At 35.1% G+C, this 20,216-nt stretch overlaps 2 protein-coding genes across 2 annotated transcripts in view; one reads left to right on the top strand and one right to left on the bottom strand.

Moving 5' to 3' along the window:
* Positions 1-8,091: 8,091 nt before the first annotated feature.
* On the top strand, positions 8,092-15,556 carry LOC107725316 (DENN domain-containing protein 2D-like). Its single transcript, XM_016534549.1, has 10 exons — positions 8,092-8,216; positions 8,307-8,376; positions 8,683-8,760; positions 9,744-9,884; positions 11,358-11,506; positions 11,610-11,781; positions 11,876-11,926; positions 12,033-12,114; positions 13,178-13,426; positions 15,153-15,556. Exons 1-10 carry the CDS (start codon positions 8,113-8,115, stop codon positions 15,215-15,217), a joined length of 1,161 nt encoding a protein of 386 aa, XP_016390035.1. The 5' UTR covers positions 8,092-8,112; the 3' UTR covers positions 15,218-15,556.
* Positions 15,557-17,071: 1,515 nt separating this feature from the next.
* Positions 17,072-20,216, bottom strand: part of LOC107725292 (DNA damage-regulated autophagy modulator protein 2-like) — a 5,445-nt gene continuing 2,300 nt past the window's right edge. Inside the window, exons 3-5 of the mRNA XM_016534506.1 lie at positions 17,555-17,697; positions 17,302-17,479; positions 17,072-17,181 (exon numbers count right to left, since the gene is read on the bottom strand). Of these exons, the coding sequence (XP_016389992.1) occupies positions 17,072-17,181; positions 17,302-17,479; positions 17,555-17,697 (431 nt within the window). The remainder of the gene's footprint in view (positions 17,182-17,301; positions 17,480-17,554; positions 17,698-20,216) is intronic.

Genomic DNA, 20,216 nt, shown 5'->3' with positions numbered 1-20,216 from the left:
AGCTAGTGTTAGTTTTTTTTTAAGAAAACAAGCAGTAAATGAATAGAGTGCAAGTTTTTTTTTTTTAAAGAATAGACTTAGAATAGAGAGTGCTAGAGTTAGAGGGTCAAATTATTATTATTATTATCATCATCATTGTTGAAAACAGTTCTGCTGCTTAATATTTTTGTGGAAAGCATGATACATTTGCAGGATTTTGGATGATTAGAAAGTTTAATTAAATCTTTTGTGACTTATAGATGTTTACTGTCACTTTTGAGTTTAATACGTCCTTGCACTCGTGGAGGTAGGAAAACAAAGTTCTTTATGAACTGCAGGATTGCTTGTAATAAAGATTTAAATGCAAAAGAGAAGGCAGTAGAGCTGTCTATTTCTGTCAATGGTAAGTTTGTGATAACGTAAGAAAAGTAGTTTAAATGTTTTGCCACTTGCTTGAGCAACTTAATATATAAATCTAGAATTAAATGCAAAAGTAAAAAGCATTGAATGATGTGTTGCTTATATTTATTGTGTTTAAACATGCCTGTTAAAGATTGTATTTCTGTACTGTGTACAAAAAAAAGCTATTCTGAAAAAGCATTTTCAGTGACAATGTTTGGATTTGAAATCAAAATAATGGAATGATTATAATGTTGGAATAAATGTTGTGTTTGTGGTAAACAGCCACGGATCGGTAGCGGACTCCTGTGTGAAAGCTGCTTCTCCTCTCACCAGAGTCACCTAAGAGGGGAATTTCCCCCATTTTCAAAAATGAAATTCAGGCCCTGAATAAATGTCTGATTGAAGTATCACTATAAATAGTTATACATTTTAAAAAGAAGGCTTTAAAAATATCGGTATCGGCAGATACTGCTTTCTGTGATCGGCGATCGGCCTCAAAAACCATGATCGGAGCACCCCTACTACATACAAAAGTCATGAAGTGTATCCTCAAAATATTCCCACATAACTGCTGAGACAGAATCACTGGGGCAACAGGAAGACCTACTGCTGACCTGAGGTCGTCCTGTGGGGAATACAGTCAGCTATAAAAAGACTCAGAGTATACTAACGACCACGTCTTTCACGAAAACATGGCAATAAACCTATGGGAGAGGATAGAGATTCTTGTTTGAAGGACTGAGAACAAACATGAGTTTTACCAGGACAGAATTCTTGATACAAAGCTAAATTAACTATATATTAATAGATAACACAACTTTGAATTATTATTAAAATAAATAATAACAATAACACAGTGACAATGTTTCAGGTATTTTTGTAAATGTTTATTTTTACTGAACAATATTTTACAGTAAATTACTATAATCCATTCAAACGTTTCTTTAATGTTTTTGTAAGTGTCTTATGCTCAAGATGCATTTATTTGATTAATAAAATGTAAACAATATTCTGAAATATTTGAAAACAAAAACATTTTTCTGTTTTAATATATTTTACAATATTATATATTCTTGTGTTGGCAAAGCTGAATTTTCAGCAGTCATTACTCCAGTCTTCAGTGTCATGATCTTCAAAAATCATTCTATTGTGCTGATTTGGTGCTCAAGAAATATATATTTATCATTATTATTATTATTACATTTACATTTAGTCATTTAGCAGACGCTTTTATCCAAAGCGACTTACAAATGAGGACAATGGAAGCAATCAAAATCAACAAAAGAGCAATGATATACAAGTGCTATAACAAGTCTCAGTTAGATTAACGCAGTACACGTAGCAATGGGTTTTTAAATAATATAATAAATAAAAAGAAAACAGATAGAATAGAAAAAGAATAGAGCAAGCTAGTGTTAGAGGCCTTTTGTGCTTTTGTTAATTGTATAATAAAAAAATAAAAAAATAAAAAAAACAAACAGAATACAAAAAGATTAGAAGAGCTAGTGTTAGTTTTGTTTTGGTAAGAAAACAAGCAGTTAGTAAATGAATAGAGTGCAAGTTTTTTTTTTTAAAGAATAGAATTAGAATAGAGAGTGCTAGAGTTAGAGGGTCAAATTATTATTATTATTATCATCATCATTGTTGAAAACAGTTCTGCTGCTTAATATTTTTGTGGAAAGCATGATACATTTGCAGGATTTTGGATGATTAGAAAGTTTAATTAAATCTTTTGTGACTTATAGATGTTTACTGTCACTTTTGAGTTTAATACGTCCTTGCTGAATAAAAGTATTGATTTCTTTTAAAAAAACTAATTCCAAACTTTAGAATAGTTATCAAAACTTTACTTAATAGTTCATATTTTAATGTAATTATTGGAATAATTTTTTACTGTATTTCAATAAACTTAAATGTAATTTAAATGTCTGTTTAAATGTAAAATGATCACTTACAATTAACCATTGAACACATTTTTACTGATGTATTTTTTTCATTCTTATTTCCATTAAAATTATTACATTAATAGATCATAACTAGATTATTCACACACAAAAACAGAGTCTATTTTATGCAGATTGTTTTAACAAGTACATGTTGCTTCATGGCATTGTATTATGTTAAAATGACCATGTGAACAGGACTTCTGGCTCAGATATAAGCGCAAACCTCATGTGACGCTACTGTTTGACCTCTCTACAACAAAACCACCACAATTCTGATACTTCCTGTGGTAGTGTCTATCACAGGAAGTATCTTTGAAGAGTGCAAGTATTGCAGTATGTATAAGCAAAAGCATTTTCGTTATTTCATTTTGTTAAGCTTGCTTTTCTATAACTGTGGTGCAAAGAGACTGTTCATAAAGTATGGTTTAGAAGCACAAAATTATTTAGTTATAAGCTTTTCATGTAAATAAAATGTTGTTTTAGAAGCTTGCTGTTTATTGGCGTTGGGAACAATGGAGCAGGTATGAGGTTACTCGTGTCTGTGATCTCTGGACACACGTGCAGTCAAGGGAGTGTCAAGATTTTTTCCATTAATGACGAAGAGTCGGCAAGTTAATATTTACTTAAGGACCCAAAGGACTATAACCTTGGTCCTTGGGAAAAAACCTAGGAAGTTTCTCACATTTAAGGAGCAACGAATTTGACATAAGACAAGGTTCTCTTTTGTTATATTGCAATGAATTTCTTTCTGATTGTGACTGAGATAATAAAATATTGAAGAAACTTGTGAAACTTAAGTGTGTGCATGTTTTTTGTAGGTGACACAATGACATCATCCAGGAAAACCTGGGCGTTCTCCTCTATGCGTTCAAAGAGTAAGTAGTTTATGAATTTAAATTAATTGTAATAAAAAACAAAACAATATTGTTATTTTTATTAATGTATGTACGATTAAAGCAGTAAAAGATGTTTCAAATCTCAACATATTTGCATTCTAGAAAGATTCCTAATAATTTCAATTGTATTTTTGACTACTATAGCTAGAGCGCCACTGGATGAAGGGGACAATTATTTCAGAAGAAGATTGTTTTCTTCTTTTAGAAGTGATCGACGTGAACGTGAGTCACTCAGTTTACACACCAGGCCATCCAAATGTGCTCTGCTTTGTAAATAAACTGCAAGTGTACAGACGAATTAACACTTCTAGGTACTAGCACAAAGTTCAGTTGTCTCTGTCTTGGCCTATACAGAAAGATCTCAAGGAGAGGAAGATGACACAGATAAGAGAAGAACTCTCTCAGATACAGAAATTGAGACCAACAAAGGTAAGACTTTTCAACATTTGATATGTGCAATAAATACTGTTTTCAGTATGTTTGCATTGGCAGATCTGTGAACCAGTCTATTCAGAAATAAAGCTCTTGTAGTCAATACATAGGCTATATAAAACGAGGCTGTAACTCTCTGAGAATGTTCTTGTGGATTTCTACCAAAGTGAATCAACTTTAGGATGAAGCCAGCAGATGCGTTATTGTTGGCAAGTGTTATTAAGTTAGCAAACTTATTAAGTTAGCTCATTGAGATTACAATCACTTTTACAAGAGTCACCTGGTAATTAAGGCATCAAAAGACAAACAAACCCGGACATGCAAAGTATACAGTGTCATATAAATTATGTCATTTATATGTCACACCAGTGTTATCCAAGTACCTGCGGTTCAGATAAATTCTGGACTAGCTGCATTGAAGAGCCGAGAAAAGAAGGAACTCCCACTGACTGAAGAAGACATTTTACATCATTTGAAGTGTCTTCCGACCTGCCTTTCACTTCTTTTCACCGATTCGGTTCGTTCGGACAGTTTTATTGATTTTACCCAGACGCCCCGCACTGTTTTCTTTTTTTGCAGTGAAACGGGATTTGTTTGTATAATGCTATTTATCAATATATTTTCGATTTCGTTTCAGAAATTATGCTGGTTGACTCTCTCTAACAGTCAAATGATTCACGAACGGTTTGCGACTCGGTTCGAATGAACTGCGTTTTAAAATGAACCATTGATTCGCGAATCAGACATCAGCAGCGCGAGCACACATGTTTGGTTGCACACGCTCATTCGCGGCAGAACAGAGATCTTGCGCGTCCATGGGGAAGATTTCTGTGAGATCACGACATAAATATCACTTTAATTGACAAACTTTACGCAAAGAGATTCGAACATGAACGGAATTACTCCCTCTAATGTCAAAAGAAGAGGAAAGAAGGCAAACCCACGTAAACACCGGAGTAAGTTAAAACAAACTGTGCTTTAGTGATTCTGTATAAATTGTTCATATATTAATATTAATATCCATTAACTTATTTAATGGAGATGATATCATAGAAGATTATAACATTGCCACTTTTTCCCTATATATTTTTAATGTGCAGTTACTTAATATCTATCTATCTATCAACCTATCTATCTATCTATCTATCTATCTGTCTGTCTGCATGCATGTCTAAGACCTTAAGTTAACAGTTTCGTTAGTTATTTAGATTTATCATGCTGTTGAACTTGTTAAATAGTTGCTGTCACAATATTGTAGAGATTCGAACATGAACGGAATTACTCCCTCTAATGTCAAAAGAAGAGGAAAGAAGGCAAACCCACGTAAACACCGGAGTAAGTTAAAACAAACTGTGCTTTAGTGATTCTGTATAAATTGTTCATATATTAATATTAATATCCATTAACTTATTTAATGGAGATGATATCATAGAAGATTATAACATTGCCACTTTTTCCCTATATATTTTTAATGTGCAGTTACTTAATATCTATCTATCTATCTATCTATCTATCTATCTGTCTATCTATCTATCTGTCTATCTGCATGTATGTCTAAGACCTTAAGTTAACAGTTTTGTTAGTTATTTAGATTTATCGTGCTGTTGAACTTGTTAAATAGTTGCTGTCACAATATTGTATTGGGGATATTGATTCTTTACAGTTATCTATCTGGCATGTGGTATTTAAATGACAAACAAAGGAGGTTAAGCAAGAGTCTTTGTGGTTTCTTGTGAGGAAAATATAGTAATGTGGGAAAGAATAAATTACATTCGTTGATGTTTTTGTAAGTGTCTTATGCTCAAGATGCATTTATTTGATTAATAAAATGTAAACAATATTCTGAAATATTTGAAAACAAAAACATTTTTCTGTTTTCATATCTTTTACAATATTATATATTCTTGTGTTGGCAAAGCTGAATTTTCAGCAGTCATTACTCCAGTCTTCAGTGTCATGATCTTCAAAAATCATTCTATTGTGCTGATTTGGTGCTCAAGAAATATATATTTATCTATTGGGGATATTGATTCTTTACAGTTATCTATCTGGCATGTGGTATTTAAATGACAAACAAAGGAGGTTAAGCAAGAGTCTTTGTGGTTTCTTGTGAGGAAAATATAGTAATGTGGGAAAGAATAAATTACATTCGTTGAATTCACAATTTACATTTCAGCTGTCAAAACTAACCTCTTTGGCTAAGGAATCTTCAATCGATCAAGCCATTTCTGGTAACATTTCTGAGCTTTCTTGAGCAAGTCTGTGTGGTTGCATGTTGATTAATTTTCTGTTCTGTTTTGTGCGTTTTATTGCTCAGGTGTCTTTCTTCCAGGTGAAGAACAACCAGACATGGGAGCCATGAAGAGGTTCAGTACCTTATTTTCGTCCTTCCGGGGAAAAAACAGCAAAGACAGTGAGAAACGTCATTTAAATATTGCTTTATAAAACACATATCTAGCTACTTAAAGAATCTCTTCAGATCTGTTTTTAAGCTTTAAGTGACAAAAAAAGCATCTTTAATGAATGCACAACAAAACTTGCCTATGTAAATCGTTATCTTTAGCTGTGGTCACTGACTTATATTGCATATAAAAGTAGTTAACCTTGTCAAAACATTTCAGCATGACTCATTCTCGTCTCGTAGTGCAAGTAGGGCAAAATGCCTAAACGAATTAGTCTTTCAAACTGCAGTTTTGTGCTCAAATATTCCAATTCAAGATATTTAGAAAGATTTGTAATATGTTGTTCATTATTAGCGACTGTTTCTATGGGCCGCGATACGTAAGCCATCCGCCATTTTTTGAACGGTCTGCGAACCTTTGAGCGCGTTGACTGTGTGCGTCTACAACAGCAAGTTATACGCTTGTATATCTTTGAATATTCATTGATTATTATGGTGAATGACATCAAGTTGACCATTCCAACAGGCAGGTGCACACATAGACATCAACGCTGTCTTTTTATCTGCTGCATGTGCCCGGTCCACTTGGTGTTCCACTCCATCATTAGCTTTAGTAAAATAACCTGATAGCTAGGGATTTTACTGACTAACTCATGGTGTCCCCTCTCTCCTCAGTTTTTTTTTTTTTTAGAATAGCCCCTCTCTCACAATTTTCTTTTTTAGAATATTTGACATTTTTTACTTATCGAAGTACTGTACTTACGGTACTGTAACCATGTGCATTACGCCAGAGCAAAGTGAAGAGAGGTGAATGCAGACATTAGGCGCAGCACCACCGTGCATGTGTCGTTCAAAAGTAAAATATAGAATTAATCCATTTGATTGGTAAACCAAATTCAAACAGGACATTTTGATCTCTAATGGTAATGCATGGAATTTATAGAAAAGCTCCACTAAATAATAGCGCTAATAAGTGGGGGGCGTGGTGGGGCTTTGGCGATTGGCGCTACCGTTGGCCAGTCAATATTCTTCACAGCCAATCACGGGCCCCCTCCTTGTCCGGGCCCCGGGGCTTCAGCCCAATGGTTAATACGGCCCTGCATGAGAGCTACCATGTAAATTAGCTAAAGTTTAGCTAAGGCAATAGGAAGTCTAGTAGGTTAGACCAGTGCGCGTTCTTTCACTGCATGATTCAGTAAAATGCATTTAGAATGATCACAAAATTCAAGATATGGGGGCAGAAACGTATATATGTATATGGGTTAACCCTAACATTTCATATAGTTTCATATTATATACAGGTGCATCTCAATAAATTAGAATGTCGTGGAAAAGTTCATTTATTTCAGTAATTCAACTCAAATTGTGAAACTCGTGTATTAAATAAATTCAATGCACAATGTCTGTTCAATGTCTTTGGTTCTTTTAATTGTGATGATTTTGGCTCACATTTAACAAAAACCAATAAAATAAAACCAATAAAAAAAACATTTTTAGTGAATAGTTGGCCTTCTGGAAAGTATGTTCATTTACTGTACATGTTATACAGCAGTTCAATAAACAAGAATTTAATATTAAGACACTTACGTTTTAGACACAATATTGACTGTTTTTGCTCTATTTCGCCAACAAATATAATTCGACTTTGAAAAAAAAACGAATTTGCATCTCTGAGCAACATGACTGTGTTTCGTTCCTGAATGAATCAACCGTTTAAATGATTCAGTTCAATCGCAATGACTCACTTATTAACAGTGACTTGCTGACACCTACTGGCAGTTTTAATTTCACATTTAATGTATATTTTCATTTAAAAAAAATAATAATTTCAAATATCAGTATTCAACGTTTTATGCATTTGTAACTGCAGGTTAAAACATTAATGTCCTGCATTAAACAGTGTGTAATACGTGTGTGAAAATAAAAAGTTTATATAGCTCATTCATTGTCATTCTCATATTAATGAGATCTATATGAATGAAAAAGACCATTTGCATTTTTGTAGTCTTATTCTCCATTTGTCTTTTTCTCTTTCTGTTGAGTACAGAAGGATGGAATGGTGCGATTTCAGAAGGAGGAGGAAGAGAAGACATTAAAGGCGCTCACACTCTTTTGCTTTCCAGAGGGTGTAAACTGGGCACCCTTAACAGAATATCCCAGGTACTGTAACCACGTGCATCGTTTCTCCCAGCATGCCTTGTGGAGGCAGAAACTGTATTTTCATTGTCTCTCTTTTTCTCTATTTCACAGTGAAACATTCTCTTTCGTGCTTACAGATGTAGATGGAACGAGGAAGAATGGATACTGTAGGAGGCTACTGGTAAATGATGACTGGGCTCATTAGTGATACTTCCTGTTATTTATGCTCATACTCATCACTGCCCATTACTCATTCGAATAAATCCCTATTCCTATGTGTTAATCTTACACGGCAACCCACTAACAACACTCTTGCAACAGGGAAAGCACCACTTACCTTTTCTTCAGAAAATTGAGTTATTTTGTAATGCATGAAAAGACAAGATAAGGTCAACTCTTTCCAAAGAACTCTCACTCACATGCAGTTAAAGTGTTTTGTAGTGTTTCTAAAGATTGCTTCTCTTGTCGTTGCTCTTTTCTTAATTAGCCTGATGGGAAGGGGGCTCGTCTGCCTGAGGCCTACTGTATCATCAGTAATTTAGCCTGTTTTGGACTCTTTTCCAAGGTAAACATCATAATTTACTGCACAGTCATCTGTAACTGCCTTTGGGCTTTTATGATTTGCATTTGAGAGAATTGCCTTTTGTTTTTCTGACTTTGTATTAATTCAGAGTTTATTGTCTTTGCTAATATAAAGTAATTTACTTGTCTGAAAAGGGATGTCTAATGATTCATCTCTTTGTTGAGCTTTCCGTTTGCTGTCTGAGCTTAACGCTACAGTTATTGGAGTATATTTTGTTTGTTTGAGCTGAACTTTGTTCAGGTATTTTTTTATTTTAGGTGAACGTTGTCTCATGACTGTAAATTAGTTTGTTTGTTCAGGACAAACATCAAAGACTAATGTGATATGACTTAAGCTAATGTGATCTTAAAGAAATGGACATATTCAAAATTCGGGTGTTTGCAAAGTTGTTGACGCTTATGCTTCAATAATATATGGTGTTATGTGTTTACTGCTCTCCCAAATAGATTGCACATAAACTGTCTTAAGTTTGGGGTGCTCACTAAGGCTGCATTTATTTGATCAACATTACAGGGAAATATGGTGAATACTGGGAAATATTATTACAATTTAAAATAACTGTTTTCTATTTACATTCATTTTAAATGCAATTTATTCCTGTGATGCAAAGCTGAATTTTTAACAGTCATTATTCCAGTATTCAGTGTGACATTATGCTTCAGAAATAATCTTAATATACTGCTTTTGTGCTCAAGACACATTTCTTATTATTTTCCAATATTGAAAACAGTTGTGTTGCTTAATATTTATGTGGAATATAAATATTTTGTAACATTATAACTGTCTTTTGATCAGTTTTTGGTCATTTTTAATGTATTCTTGCTGAATAAAAGAAATTAATCAAAAGAAATCCAGCCTTTTGAACTACTGTATATTTCAGTTTTTCACCTGTTATTTCCATTGAAAGCGATTTTTTTTTTCTTGAAGTTTTCCTGTTTGTTCAATCTGTCTGCTTGATGTTTTAGATCTTTGATGAGGTGGAGCAGCGCAGAAAAATCTCAATGGCAATGATTTACCCATTTATGCAGAGCCTGAGGGAATCTGCGTTTCCTGCCCCTGGACACACTGTTAATATCAAAAGTTTTATTCCAGAAAGAGGCACTGAGGTAAGAACTAGTGATGAAACTACAATTTTTCAGAATCTTGAGGGTTGTCTGAATGGCTAGTCAGTCTGAAGGGGAAGCCCTTGTATCTTTAAATTCATCCCCTTATTTTAATAAAAAAAAAAAAAAAAAAAAAGTAAATGCAATCTGGTTGAGACTAGGGTTAGAGGGACTCCATATTGTACATGCCACACTATTACTCCTGACATCGTTGTCTGAACAATGACTCACAACAATTGAGGTTATTGTAAGATATGACTTATCATCAAGATATGACTTTTTCCAGTGTCCGGAAATCCAGCAGCTGCTACACTTTCCATTGATTTCCACTGTATTTGCAGCAGTTGAGTCAACAGAAAAAAAAAAAAAAAAAAACTGATGTTAGCCTGTCATTTCCTATTAAACTCAAAAAAAAAAAAAAGAGGAAAAGGAAATTGATTGAGGGTGTGAAATCGTGGAAGAGAATAAAAGCTGGTTTTCCATGTATTTTTCCCAGTAATTTTAAACCATAGAGTCTTAATTACAGTACATTAAAGGAGGTGTAAAGTAATACGTCTCTAATTCCAAACAAGCGGCAGAGCAGGCAGGCAGAGACATGCTGTCCACAAACACACACCTCCTCAGTTCTGGCAAAAAAGCAGGAAATTGAAGTGAGTGAAGTAATAGCTCAGGGAAAGGGTCAAAGATGAGCTGTTTCATGCAGGTATGTCCTCATGCTTTGTACCAACTTGACTTAGTTCTGCTTGAACTTCTCCTTCAGCACATTTTCTATGTAACATTCCAATCAAGTGATCTGAACATACCTCATATTATTATAAAACCCATAATTCTGAGATCTATCTATCTATCTATCTGAAGGTACTCAATTTTGAGAAAACGTAGTCAGCTACATATGACAAAAAAGAGGATCACAGTTAGGCTGAAAACATCAAACATAAAAATTTTACACTAAATACAACTAATAAAACTAAGGAACAAACCCAATTTATATCACTGTATGGAAAATATATGGACTAAAACATTATTTAGCAATGATTCAAATGAATCACTTTGAACTTGTTCATTGGAATAAAATATCAGAGCACACAAAATCGCTAAAAACTAATTAATGATTTTTTTAAGGCTTATTGCCTAGTCACATATTGTAAAAGGCTACACAAATGCTTAAATTAGTAGCAGTTACTTACAGTTACTAATAAGAACAAACTCCTAAAGATAGGAAATCAGCCATTGATATGTCATCGTATGCACTTGCATTTGTTTTGTTTTTTGATTGTATCATGATATGTTGATATGTCTTGTCTTGTGTTAATGTGTTTGTGCTATATACGCACCAACCACTGTGGAAACAAATTTCCTCCCCAAGGACAAATAAATGATCTGTCTGCTTCTAGTTAGTTATCCCCAAACTGTTTTTTTTTTTATAATAAAATATGTACTGTACCTATAATAAAGTATCTGTATGTCTCTCTGTAGATCATCAGTTTGACTCGTCCGACAGACTCCTGGCTGGAGCATGTAGATTTCCGCACATTGTTCAAATGCCTTTCAGATGAGGAGGTGCTCCAGGTGTTTGCTGCTACTGTGCTAGAGCGGAGGATCATCTTCATCGCTGATGAGCTTGGGTACTAAAACAGACATGCATGCACACACACAAGTGCTAGGTTTTTCTTTGATTTATATCCATATGTATAACCCGTATTAATCAAGGCCATACTATCTCTGCAGGACGTTGTCTCAAGTGATCCACGCAGTGACTGTTCTCCTGTATCCATTCATCTGGCAGCACACGCTCATTTCCATTGTTCCCGAAATCCTAATCGACGTCGTCATGGCACCCACACCATACCTGCTGGGTGTCCAGAAAAGTCTTGCAGATCAGGCCACTGACCAGACCGAGGTGAGTGGCCAGACTCGTGACACTGTTGAAATATTGCAAGCAATTTACATTTCAAATGCTGCAAGCTGAAATCTAAATTCATCTACTCACCCAGCTGCTTGTTGTTGACTTGTCAGAAGGCAGGAAGGAGACATTTATCAAGAGTGTAAGTTCACGTTTAAATCATAGAGAGCATCTTTTAAATTGTTGACTTGAAAAGTGACTGATGGATATAGTGTGGGTGACTGTGGTTGAAATGTTTCTCCAAACAGATGGGAGATGAGGACACAATATTACCTCACAAACTCAAAGATGAAATCAAGCAGGCCCTCAGTGCCAAAAATGAGAATTCAAGTAAGCAGCATTTTTACTTCATATTTAGTGGAGTTGTTTTAATCAATTTTCTCATTGCTCATAAGTAGTGTTAAGTATTTGAACAAACCCCAAATAAGGCCCAGATATACTTCGTTTTCCAACTTCAGTTCCGTTTTGCGCACAGTTGACTGTAAGTGCGGATGGATGCAGCTGGCGAATGCACACTTATCGAGTAGAGCTATCTTTTTAAGCACTCAATCACTCGCATTTGCAATGGAAAGACTGGATCATTTTACTGACTTCATCTTTGAATCTTGTTGAGCCAAATCGGGCTCAATTTTTAATCAGGTCATTTTGTTCATTTGAGAGGAGTGTTATATTTTCAATAACCAAATTCTACATACACAATCTTTGACGATATTTTGTATTAGGAAATCATTGTAAAGCAGCCAAGGATAAATGATAACAACAACAAAAAAGTATAATTATTTTCCCCAAGTCTTTCATTCATTTGTCATTTGACAGACGCAACGAACAAATCACTATTGCATGGATGTTTTACTTAAACGCTGGCATGTGACTTTGTTCTATATCGTCTGTGCTATGGACATGAATGATCAAATCTTCCCAAATACGTTACGGTCTAAAGAGTGTTGCCAAATTTCACTGGAAAACCCAGCACCTGATTCTAACAAAATATCTGAAAAATAAGCTCCTTGGCACTAGCCACTGCAAATAAGCCTAAATTATCCTAAATATGCAGCTCAAAAATGCAGTCCACAATTGGTAACATTTACAAGAGATATGAATAATAATCCCAAAAAAGTATACTAAGCGGACATGGCAACACTGCATGCGCTACGTTACAACCATAAACAAAACACAGTGCCTCTGTCACTATTAGAAATTTCTGGACATATGTGTCTTTATTCGCTAATATTACTTTTTGAAAATACATACTAAACTGTTGTCTTTTATATTTCATGTTCATAGCTGCAAAACACCATGACATTGCTATGTAAATAATCGCACTTGCACCCTAGAAACAAGTATTTAACACTAATAATAACCCATGTATTTATATAATTTATCATCACTTCAGGTCTTGAGGAGTTGAACCGGGTGGTCCCAGAAGCTTTCCTGCCGTTCTTTATCAAGACTGTCGGTCACTTCTCTAAGTACATTGTGCGGAACGGCAAAGACCAGCGGGGAGAGTTCCAGCGAACGAATTTCTGTAAAGCAATAGAATCCAAGAGCACACGACGGTTTGTGAAGAAATTTGTACAGACGCAGATGTTCGATCTCTTCGTTCAGGAAATGGAACAGAGACCCGCCTCTCAGGACGGCACAGGTGAAACACACACATTTTGACCTAAAATTAAAAATGTATATTTATAAATAGATTTTCACATTGAGTCTCCAAATTAATGTAGAAACAACATAAAAAATATGAAATAATTTAGCATCTTTTTATGACGGCAAGCATCAACAATACTGATGTCTCTGTTAAATGGATTTTTTTTGTTTAATTATGTTTAATTTAAGTGAACTTAAAACAATCTTCACATAAACCCATTATAATAAATGTCACAATTAGAGGTTTCTTTAATAGTGTCCTCTTAATGACTTGAACTTTGATTTACTTTTGCATAAGAGAATATAAAAATTGTCTTGAATAGTAATAGTAAATAATCTTGAATAGTAATAAAAATAAAGTAGTAATAAAACGTATAGTCATTATCGTCTCCATGGGCGGCGCTAGGGAGGGGCTAGCAGGTGCTTCAGCACCCCCAAGAAAGACCAAAGCACCCCCATAGCACTCCCACACATTTTTTCCTGAAAGCAAAAACAAGCTGTAGCCTGTTATATTTAATAAATAAGTAAAAAAAAAAAAAAAAAAATGAAATAAAAACATTTGACTCATTACACATGCATAATGCAATGCAATAACGTGAAATTGTGGCACTATTCCTAATGTCATAGCATTTAAAAATTCCGGTTCCTTGTGCCAAGTAATTAGGCCTGCCCCCGACTAAAGATTTTTCTAGTCAACTAGTCACACGTTTACATTAAATTAATTAATATAATGGCCTACTAAACCATCCTGTAATAGGCCTAGGCATAATATAGCCTATTCCACGCTTAAGCTCGCGTATAAAGCTTGCCACAATGCACCGGCAAAAGTAATGATTATAAATGTGTCTGGGAAAAAGAAGACGTTTTAATGATTTATTAGTAAATTGCTTTTTGAGTCAGTGTCGGCTGCAAAGATGAAGTTGCTGACGTTGACTCGCCACCGCCGCAGACGTACCTTTAACAGAAAAATGCACCTTTTCATACTGACTACATTATCAGATAATTTTTTTCCATTATTATTTGAATTGGTTCGTTTAATAGTAGACATTTCAAGCTTTCTATAGATTTATTTCTTATGTCTTTGAGGCAAGTAGCCGATTCTTGTGACGCGTCAGTTCACGGAGACCGTGACAGCAGAAAGCGCATCCTGTTTATTTTCTCTATTTTACAAAAGCATAACGTGTTATTGTCAGTGTACTGTGCACACAAATAAAAGTGTAATAAAAGCGAATGATGTAGCCTATTAGTCTTATCTGTATGACCAAAAATAATGGTGTATTTTAAGCTTTTTCCGCAGGAAAAAAATGCAAGAGATCGTGCGGGTGCCTCCATGTCATAAGCTAATATTTGAGCTTCCACACTCCATAACACTTGGTGTGAAATTATTGTTCAGTGAATGTATAGGCTTATGCAAAAAAAACTTTGGGAACTGACTGATCTACGTAATTTCATACAATGAAAAACTAATTAAATTGTGATGAGTCAAATAGGCCTAATCATGTAATAAGTGTGTGGGCAAGTTTTCCCTCATATTTATTTTATTATTCATATATATATATATATATATAGATAAAAAAATAAATACCTATTTTGTTCATTTACTAGGCTTTTATTATTAATTGCCCAGCTCCCCCTGTCAAAGATCTAGTGCCCCCTTAGCACCTGCATTCAAAATTCTCTGGCGCCGCCCCTGATAGTCTCCCTTTTTCCTCTTTTTCCAGGGTTTTTTGACAAAAAGATCGCTGAATACCACAAAAAGATGAGGGAGAAAGCCAAGAAACACTAGTGGAAGCACTCACCAAAGTAGCTGGTTGTAAATCTTGTGTGAAATAAATCAGTCAGTAGTAAATAATTTTAAGGAATGTAGATAGAATTAAATGTCAGATTGTTTTTTATTTATGTTGTCATGTGTTGTCATACGTTTACTGCTGTTTGTCTTTTGTGTCAGGGTCTTGTTGGGGGTTATGGGTAACTGTATTGTGATAAGCTGCTGTATTTAATGCATGTAAAGCTTGTTTCAACTAGAAGCGTTTTGACCAGAAGGTTCAATGTCACAGAAACTGAGCCAGTGGAAACATGCTGAATTCAAAAACAAAACAGATTCAGTGAATGAAATTAAATGAAATTTTAAAAAAAAACATTTCATCTCCATATTTCAAGAATAATTGTAAAAGCACTGAAATGTGTCAAAATATTTAACATGTTTCTTTTCAAATTAAAAGGAAAAACTCTTACTAAAAGTAGTGTGATACTGTATTGACTTGGCTTGTGTCAAAATGTTTGTACATAACTAGACTTTCTCTCAATATTCTCAGAATAATGCATAAAGCTTACAGCGTACAGAAGCTTCTCTTGAACGTGAAAAGTTTCTCCGGAAACTCTCAAGTTTGTGAAGTAGAGTCCGCTGAATATGACTGCAGTGCTCGATGTCAGACACACAGTGGCAGTGTTTCTCACATGGCACCAGCCAGCAGAGTATGGAAAGCCATATGGGTCATAATTCGCGTGCTTTTCACCGCCGTATCAATATTAAAACGCCGTTTTCATAACGCCGCCAGGCGTTAAATAAGCGCCGTTAGGCGATAAGTTAACGGCAGACGCCACCACGCGTTAAAATAACGCCACACGCCGACCGACGTTAAGTTAAGGCCACACAGATGCAGTTAAGATGCAGATTTATTTGCTCATCTACATGGACACACCTCTCATGGCTACAAGGACTCTACGACAAGTCGGAGCATCCAGTTTGCAAGAGCGCGAAGATGGCAAGTACAGCCCTTACAATTCTAGATGTAGGGGGAAAAATGCCCCTGAATGAGCTTTTGTCTCATAAAGTTATCACACGAGTCATGAATGAGTGCAAATTTGGAAATTATTTTATACAACAGTTAAATAAATAAGAAATTATTATTATTATTATTATTATATGTGGGGGCGTGTTCGAACGAGCCGTTTTAGGGGGGTGTGGCTGACTCTTAACTTTTATAAAGAATATCTCTTTGGATTTGAGACTTTAGTCTTTGCAACTTTACAGATCTTCTTTATGCACCAAGAGCTTGTAACACTCTAAAGAGAAAGGAAAAAATGAAATCGCATCATATGACCCCTTTAAGTCGCTGGGGTATATTTGTAGCAATAGCCAAAAATACATTGTATGGGTCAAAATCGATTTTTCTTTTATGCCAAAAATCATTAGGACATTAAGTAAAGATCATGTTCCATGAAGATATTTTGTAAATGTCCTACTGTAAATATAAATTGAAAGCTTATTTATTCAGCTTTCAGATGATGTATAAATCTCAATTTCGAAAAATTGACCCTTATGACTGGTTTTGTAGTCCAGGGTCACATATATTATTGCTATATTATATTAAACCAGTGTATTTTCATGAAAGCTGAACTTTCATTATATTATGTTGACTTAATGTGATTTTTTTACATTCACATACCTTCACAAATGCAGTTACAGTACATACACCCCCAAAAAAAGAAGTGCATTGGGATTGGGGATTTACTATTCCACAGAGCGCCTCCTCTTGTACACTGCATATTTTGGCAACTATAGTAAGTCATTTGCATACAGGTGCAGTATGTATGTAGATACTATGGTTGAAATATTAAAAGATACTGAACAGTAACTTCAAATCAAGCATATCATCTGTCTTACTCTCTCCCCGGGCTGCCAGTGTAACTTATTAGCTACATCCACGCCAGGCAGGGCATCATACAGTAACACAGAGGATATGAAAACTGACAGATTCAGTCAAAGAAGCAGAACAGGTATAAGAGTACTGACACAACTGGACTATAAGGAATATAGAGAATCATTACAAACTGAGATAATTGAGCATATATTGAGAAAAAGGATACGTGTAATGATGCTAATGAGCGACCACATTCCCACAGCCATACGCGCCCACAGAATATCCCTTCCATGGAAACGCAGCTGCATGCGGTACGACATGCCAGTCTGGACCAGGATATACAGCGTCCCAGGACCAAAGGTCAGGCCTGCTCCGAGAAGGTGGATGGATGTCATATCTGTTTTCTGGAGGAATATAAAAACTGTTTCAGAGAGCTGATATTAAACACTCAGATCAGAGAATGAAACTGTGGGTGTCACCTGAAAGTTGGCCACAACGCACATCCCGACAGTGCTGGCGATTCCCATCAGGAGGCCTGTGTAGTTCAGCAGCTGTAAGCCCAACTCAGAGGCCGAAATCAAAGCCTGAACTTGTTTATGTCGAACATACATGGTGCCCAACCCTGCAAACACACATACAGGAGAGCAGGGATGAATCAGTCTTCTACATCTTCCCAAAATATCCACAGACAAAAAAATATATATACAAATTATATTATAAAGAAACAGAACAGACTGAGACAGTCTAAATCCAGAAGAACTGTGGCAACATCTCCAGTTAGTAACTTTATTCATCCCCTTCGGGAAATTTTGTTTCAGTGAAAACGGCGTTTTAATATTGATACGGCGGTGAAAAGCACGCGAATTATGACCCATATGGCTTTCCATAGCAGAGGTGAGCGTTCTCCATGCTGCATGTGCTCTCTCTCTTCATAGTGAGGATAGTCGTAGAGATGGTTACTCTGAAGAACAGGCTGAACCCGCAGAGTGATTTTCTGGAACAAACGAGATTTAGTTAACAGGTGGCAAACTGTATGCAAATTGTATTTTATGCACATACTAAGAATAGATAAAAATACCTAGAATTTTACATTATACGATAAATTGTGAGTAATTAATTCACGAACCACCATAGTAACAGATCATACCTTGAAATCACGTATGTAGGTGAGGAAGAAGCAGATGAAGGAGAATGCCAGAGACCACTCAGCTGTAGCACTGACCTGGTGTGCTAGAAAACCCTAAAATACAGTACAGTTCAACTTTACATTTACATCTTTACGTACCAATTAATAATGCTGCAATACTGTAGTTTTAGGCCAGCAGCTACCAGCTGTTTCAGAAATGGCAATATGTGATGCTGAAGCAGGTATAGGGGCCACATCACCTCTCACATAAATATGATTATTTTGCATTTTTGTATTCGATTTTTTGTCAATTGTAATTTAATTTAAAATGATTTCTTTTTATAATAGTTTTTTATTATTTTAACATTTATGTTACAAAAGATTCTATTTCAAACAAATGATCTGTTTCAAATAAATTTCCTTTGAACTTTCTATTCATCAAAGAATCTTGACAAAAATGTTTCCCCAAAATATTAAGCAGCAAAAACAGTTTTAACATTAATAATAATGAGATCCATTATTAATAACTGAGCCCCAGAAATAATTGAGCCGCATATCAGTATATTAGAATGATTTCTGAAGGATCATGTGTCACTGAAGACTGGAGTAATGATGCTGAAAATTCAGCTTTGCATCTCAGGAATAAATTATGTCTTAAAATATATTGACATAGAAAATACTTATTTCAAATTGTAATAATATTTCACAATATTACGTTTTTTTGTGCATTTTATATCAAATAAATGCAGCCAAGAGACTTCTTTCAAAAACATTTAAAAAATAAGTGTCAGAATTATTTCACTCAGGGCGGGTCTAAGGTAAGACACCAGTCCAGTCTGTGCTGAAACGCTACTGTCTATCAAACTATCGTGGGAGGGGCCTGCTTTTGTGACGTCACACAGACAGGCATCTGTGATCGGCTCGATTTGAGAAAGGGGAAAACATTTAACCAGATTTTTAAAAAAAACACCGGGTGGATTTTTATCATTATAGGGTGGTTGTGTACACACACTGCCAACGCACATTTCAGTTCAAACAACTTGTAAAAGTGCATGTAGCATCCTATGACCCCTTTAATACAACATAAATTTCACAGTATTTCACAGTAAATTTCACAGTAGAACAATACAAATTTCACAGCACTTGATCAAAAAATAGCAATACTGAATGAGACCTGCTCATTTAGAGAAGGGGAGAAAAAAAACATCTTTCTTACCTATCTTTCATTTAAGAACTTCACTGCCTGTTATAGAAAAGATTTTTCCCCCTATTTTAAAAAAACACCGGTATCCTAAATCTTTTACCTGAAGGCAAAAGCTCAAACTCATTATACAGTGGGTGCCTATTATCAGATATAATTTTCATAGCTTTACAAAGACATCTAATCTGATATATTTGTTGTAAACCCATCACAGGGATACCAAGTAATTTACTCCGCAGTACTTAAAAATTTACTGAACAAACTCTTTTGTTCCACCGTAACATTCCCAAACCAGCAAATAATACAAAAGGTCAATACACTTTCAATAAAAGAGTTATAAAACACCTTTAACAATGGAGGGCTTACACTAAATGACACCATCTTCCTAAGGAAATATAGTGTTTGCTGGACCTTTTTGTTCACAGCGTCAATCCATTTATCCCTAAAACAACTCCAAGGTATTTCTACTCTTCTACCCTCTGAATCTGCTCCCCTTTAATAATGGTCGCACTCGTTGAGGACTCTTTCCGAAAATCAACACACATTTCTTTAGTTTTTGAAACATTTAACATGAGATTTGATACATCACACCAAGAAACAAATTCATTTAAAAAGGGTCCATGACTGTCCTCATCCCCTTTAAGGAGACAAATCAATGCAGTATCATCTGCAAATTTGATTAAATATCTCGCTGGGCAAGTACTCCTACAATGATTTGTGTACATAATAAACAGTAAGGGTGAGAGGACACAACCTTGTGGGGAACCAATATTCGTGATCTGTTTGTCGCCCAATGAGGTACCCACACACACTC

The sequence above is a fragment of the Sinocyclocheilus rhinocerous genome, unplaced genomic scaffold (genome assembly GCF_001515625.1).
Source record: "Sinocyclocheilus rhinocerous isolate Xijiao unplaced genomic scaffold, SAMN03320098_v1.1 scaffold785, whole genome shotgun sequence".
NCBI classification, from domain to species: Eukaryota; Metazoa; Chordata; class Actinopteri; order Cypriniformes; family Cyprinidae; genus Sinocyclocheilus; species Sinocyclocheilus rhinocerous.
The sequence above is the reverse complement of the archived record's forward strand: the minus strand, read 5'-3'. Positions and strand labels throughout refer to the sequence as shown.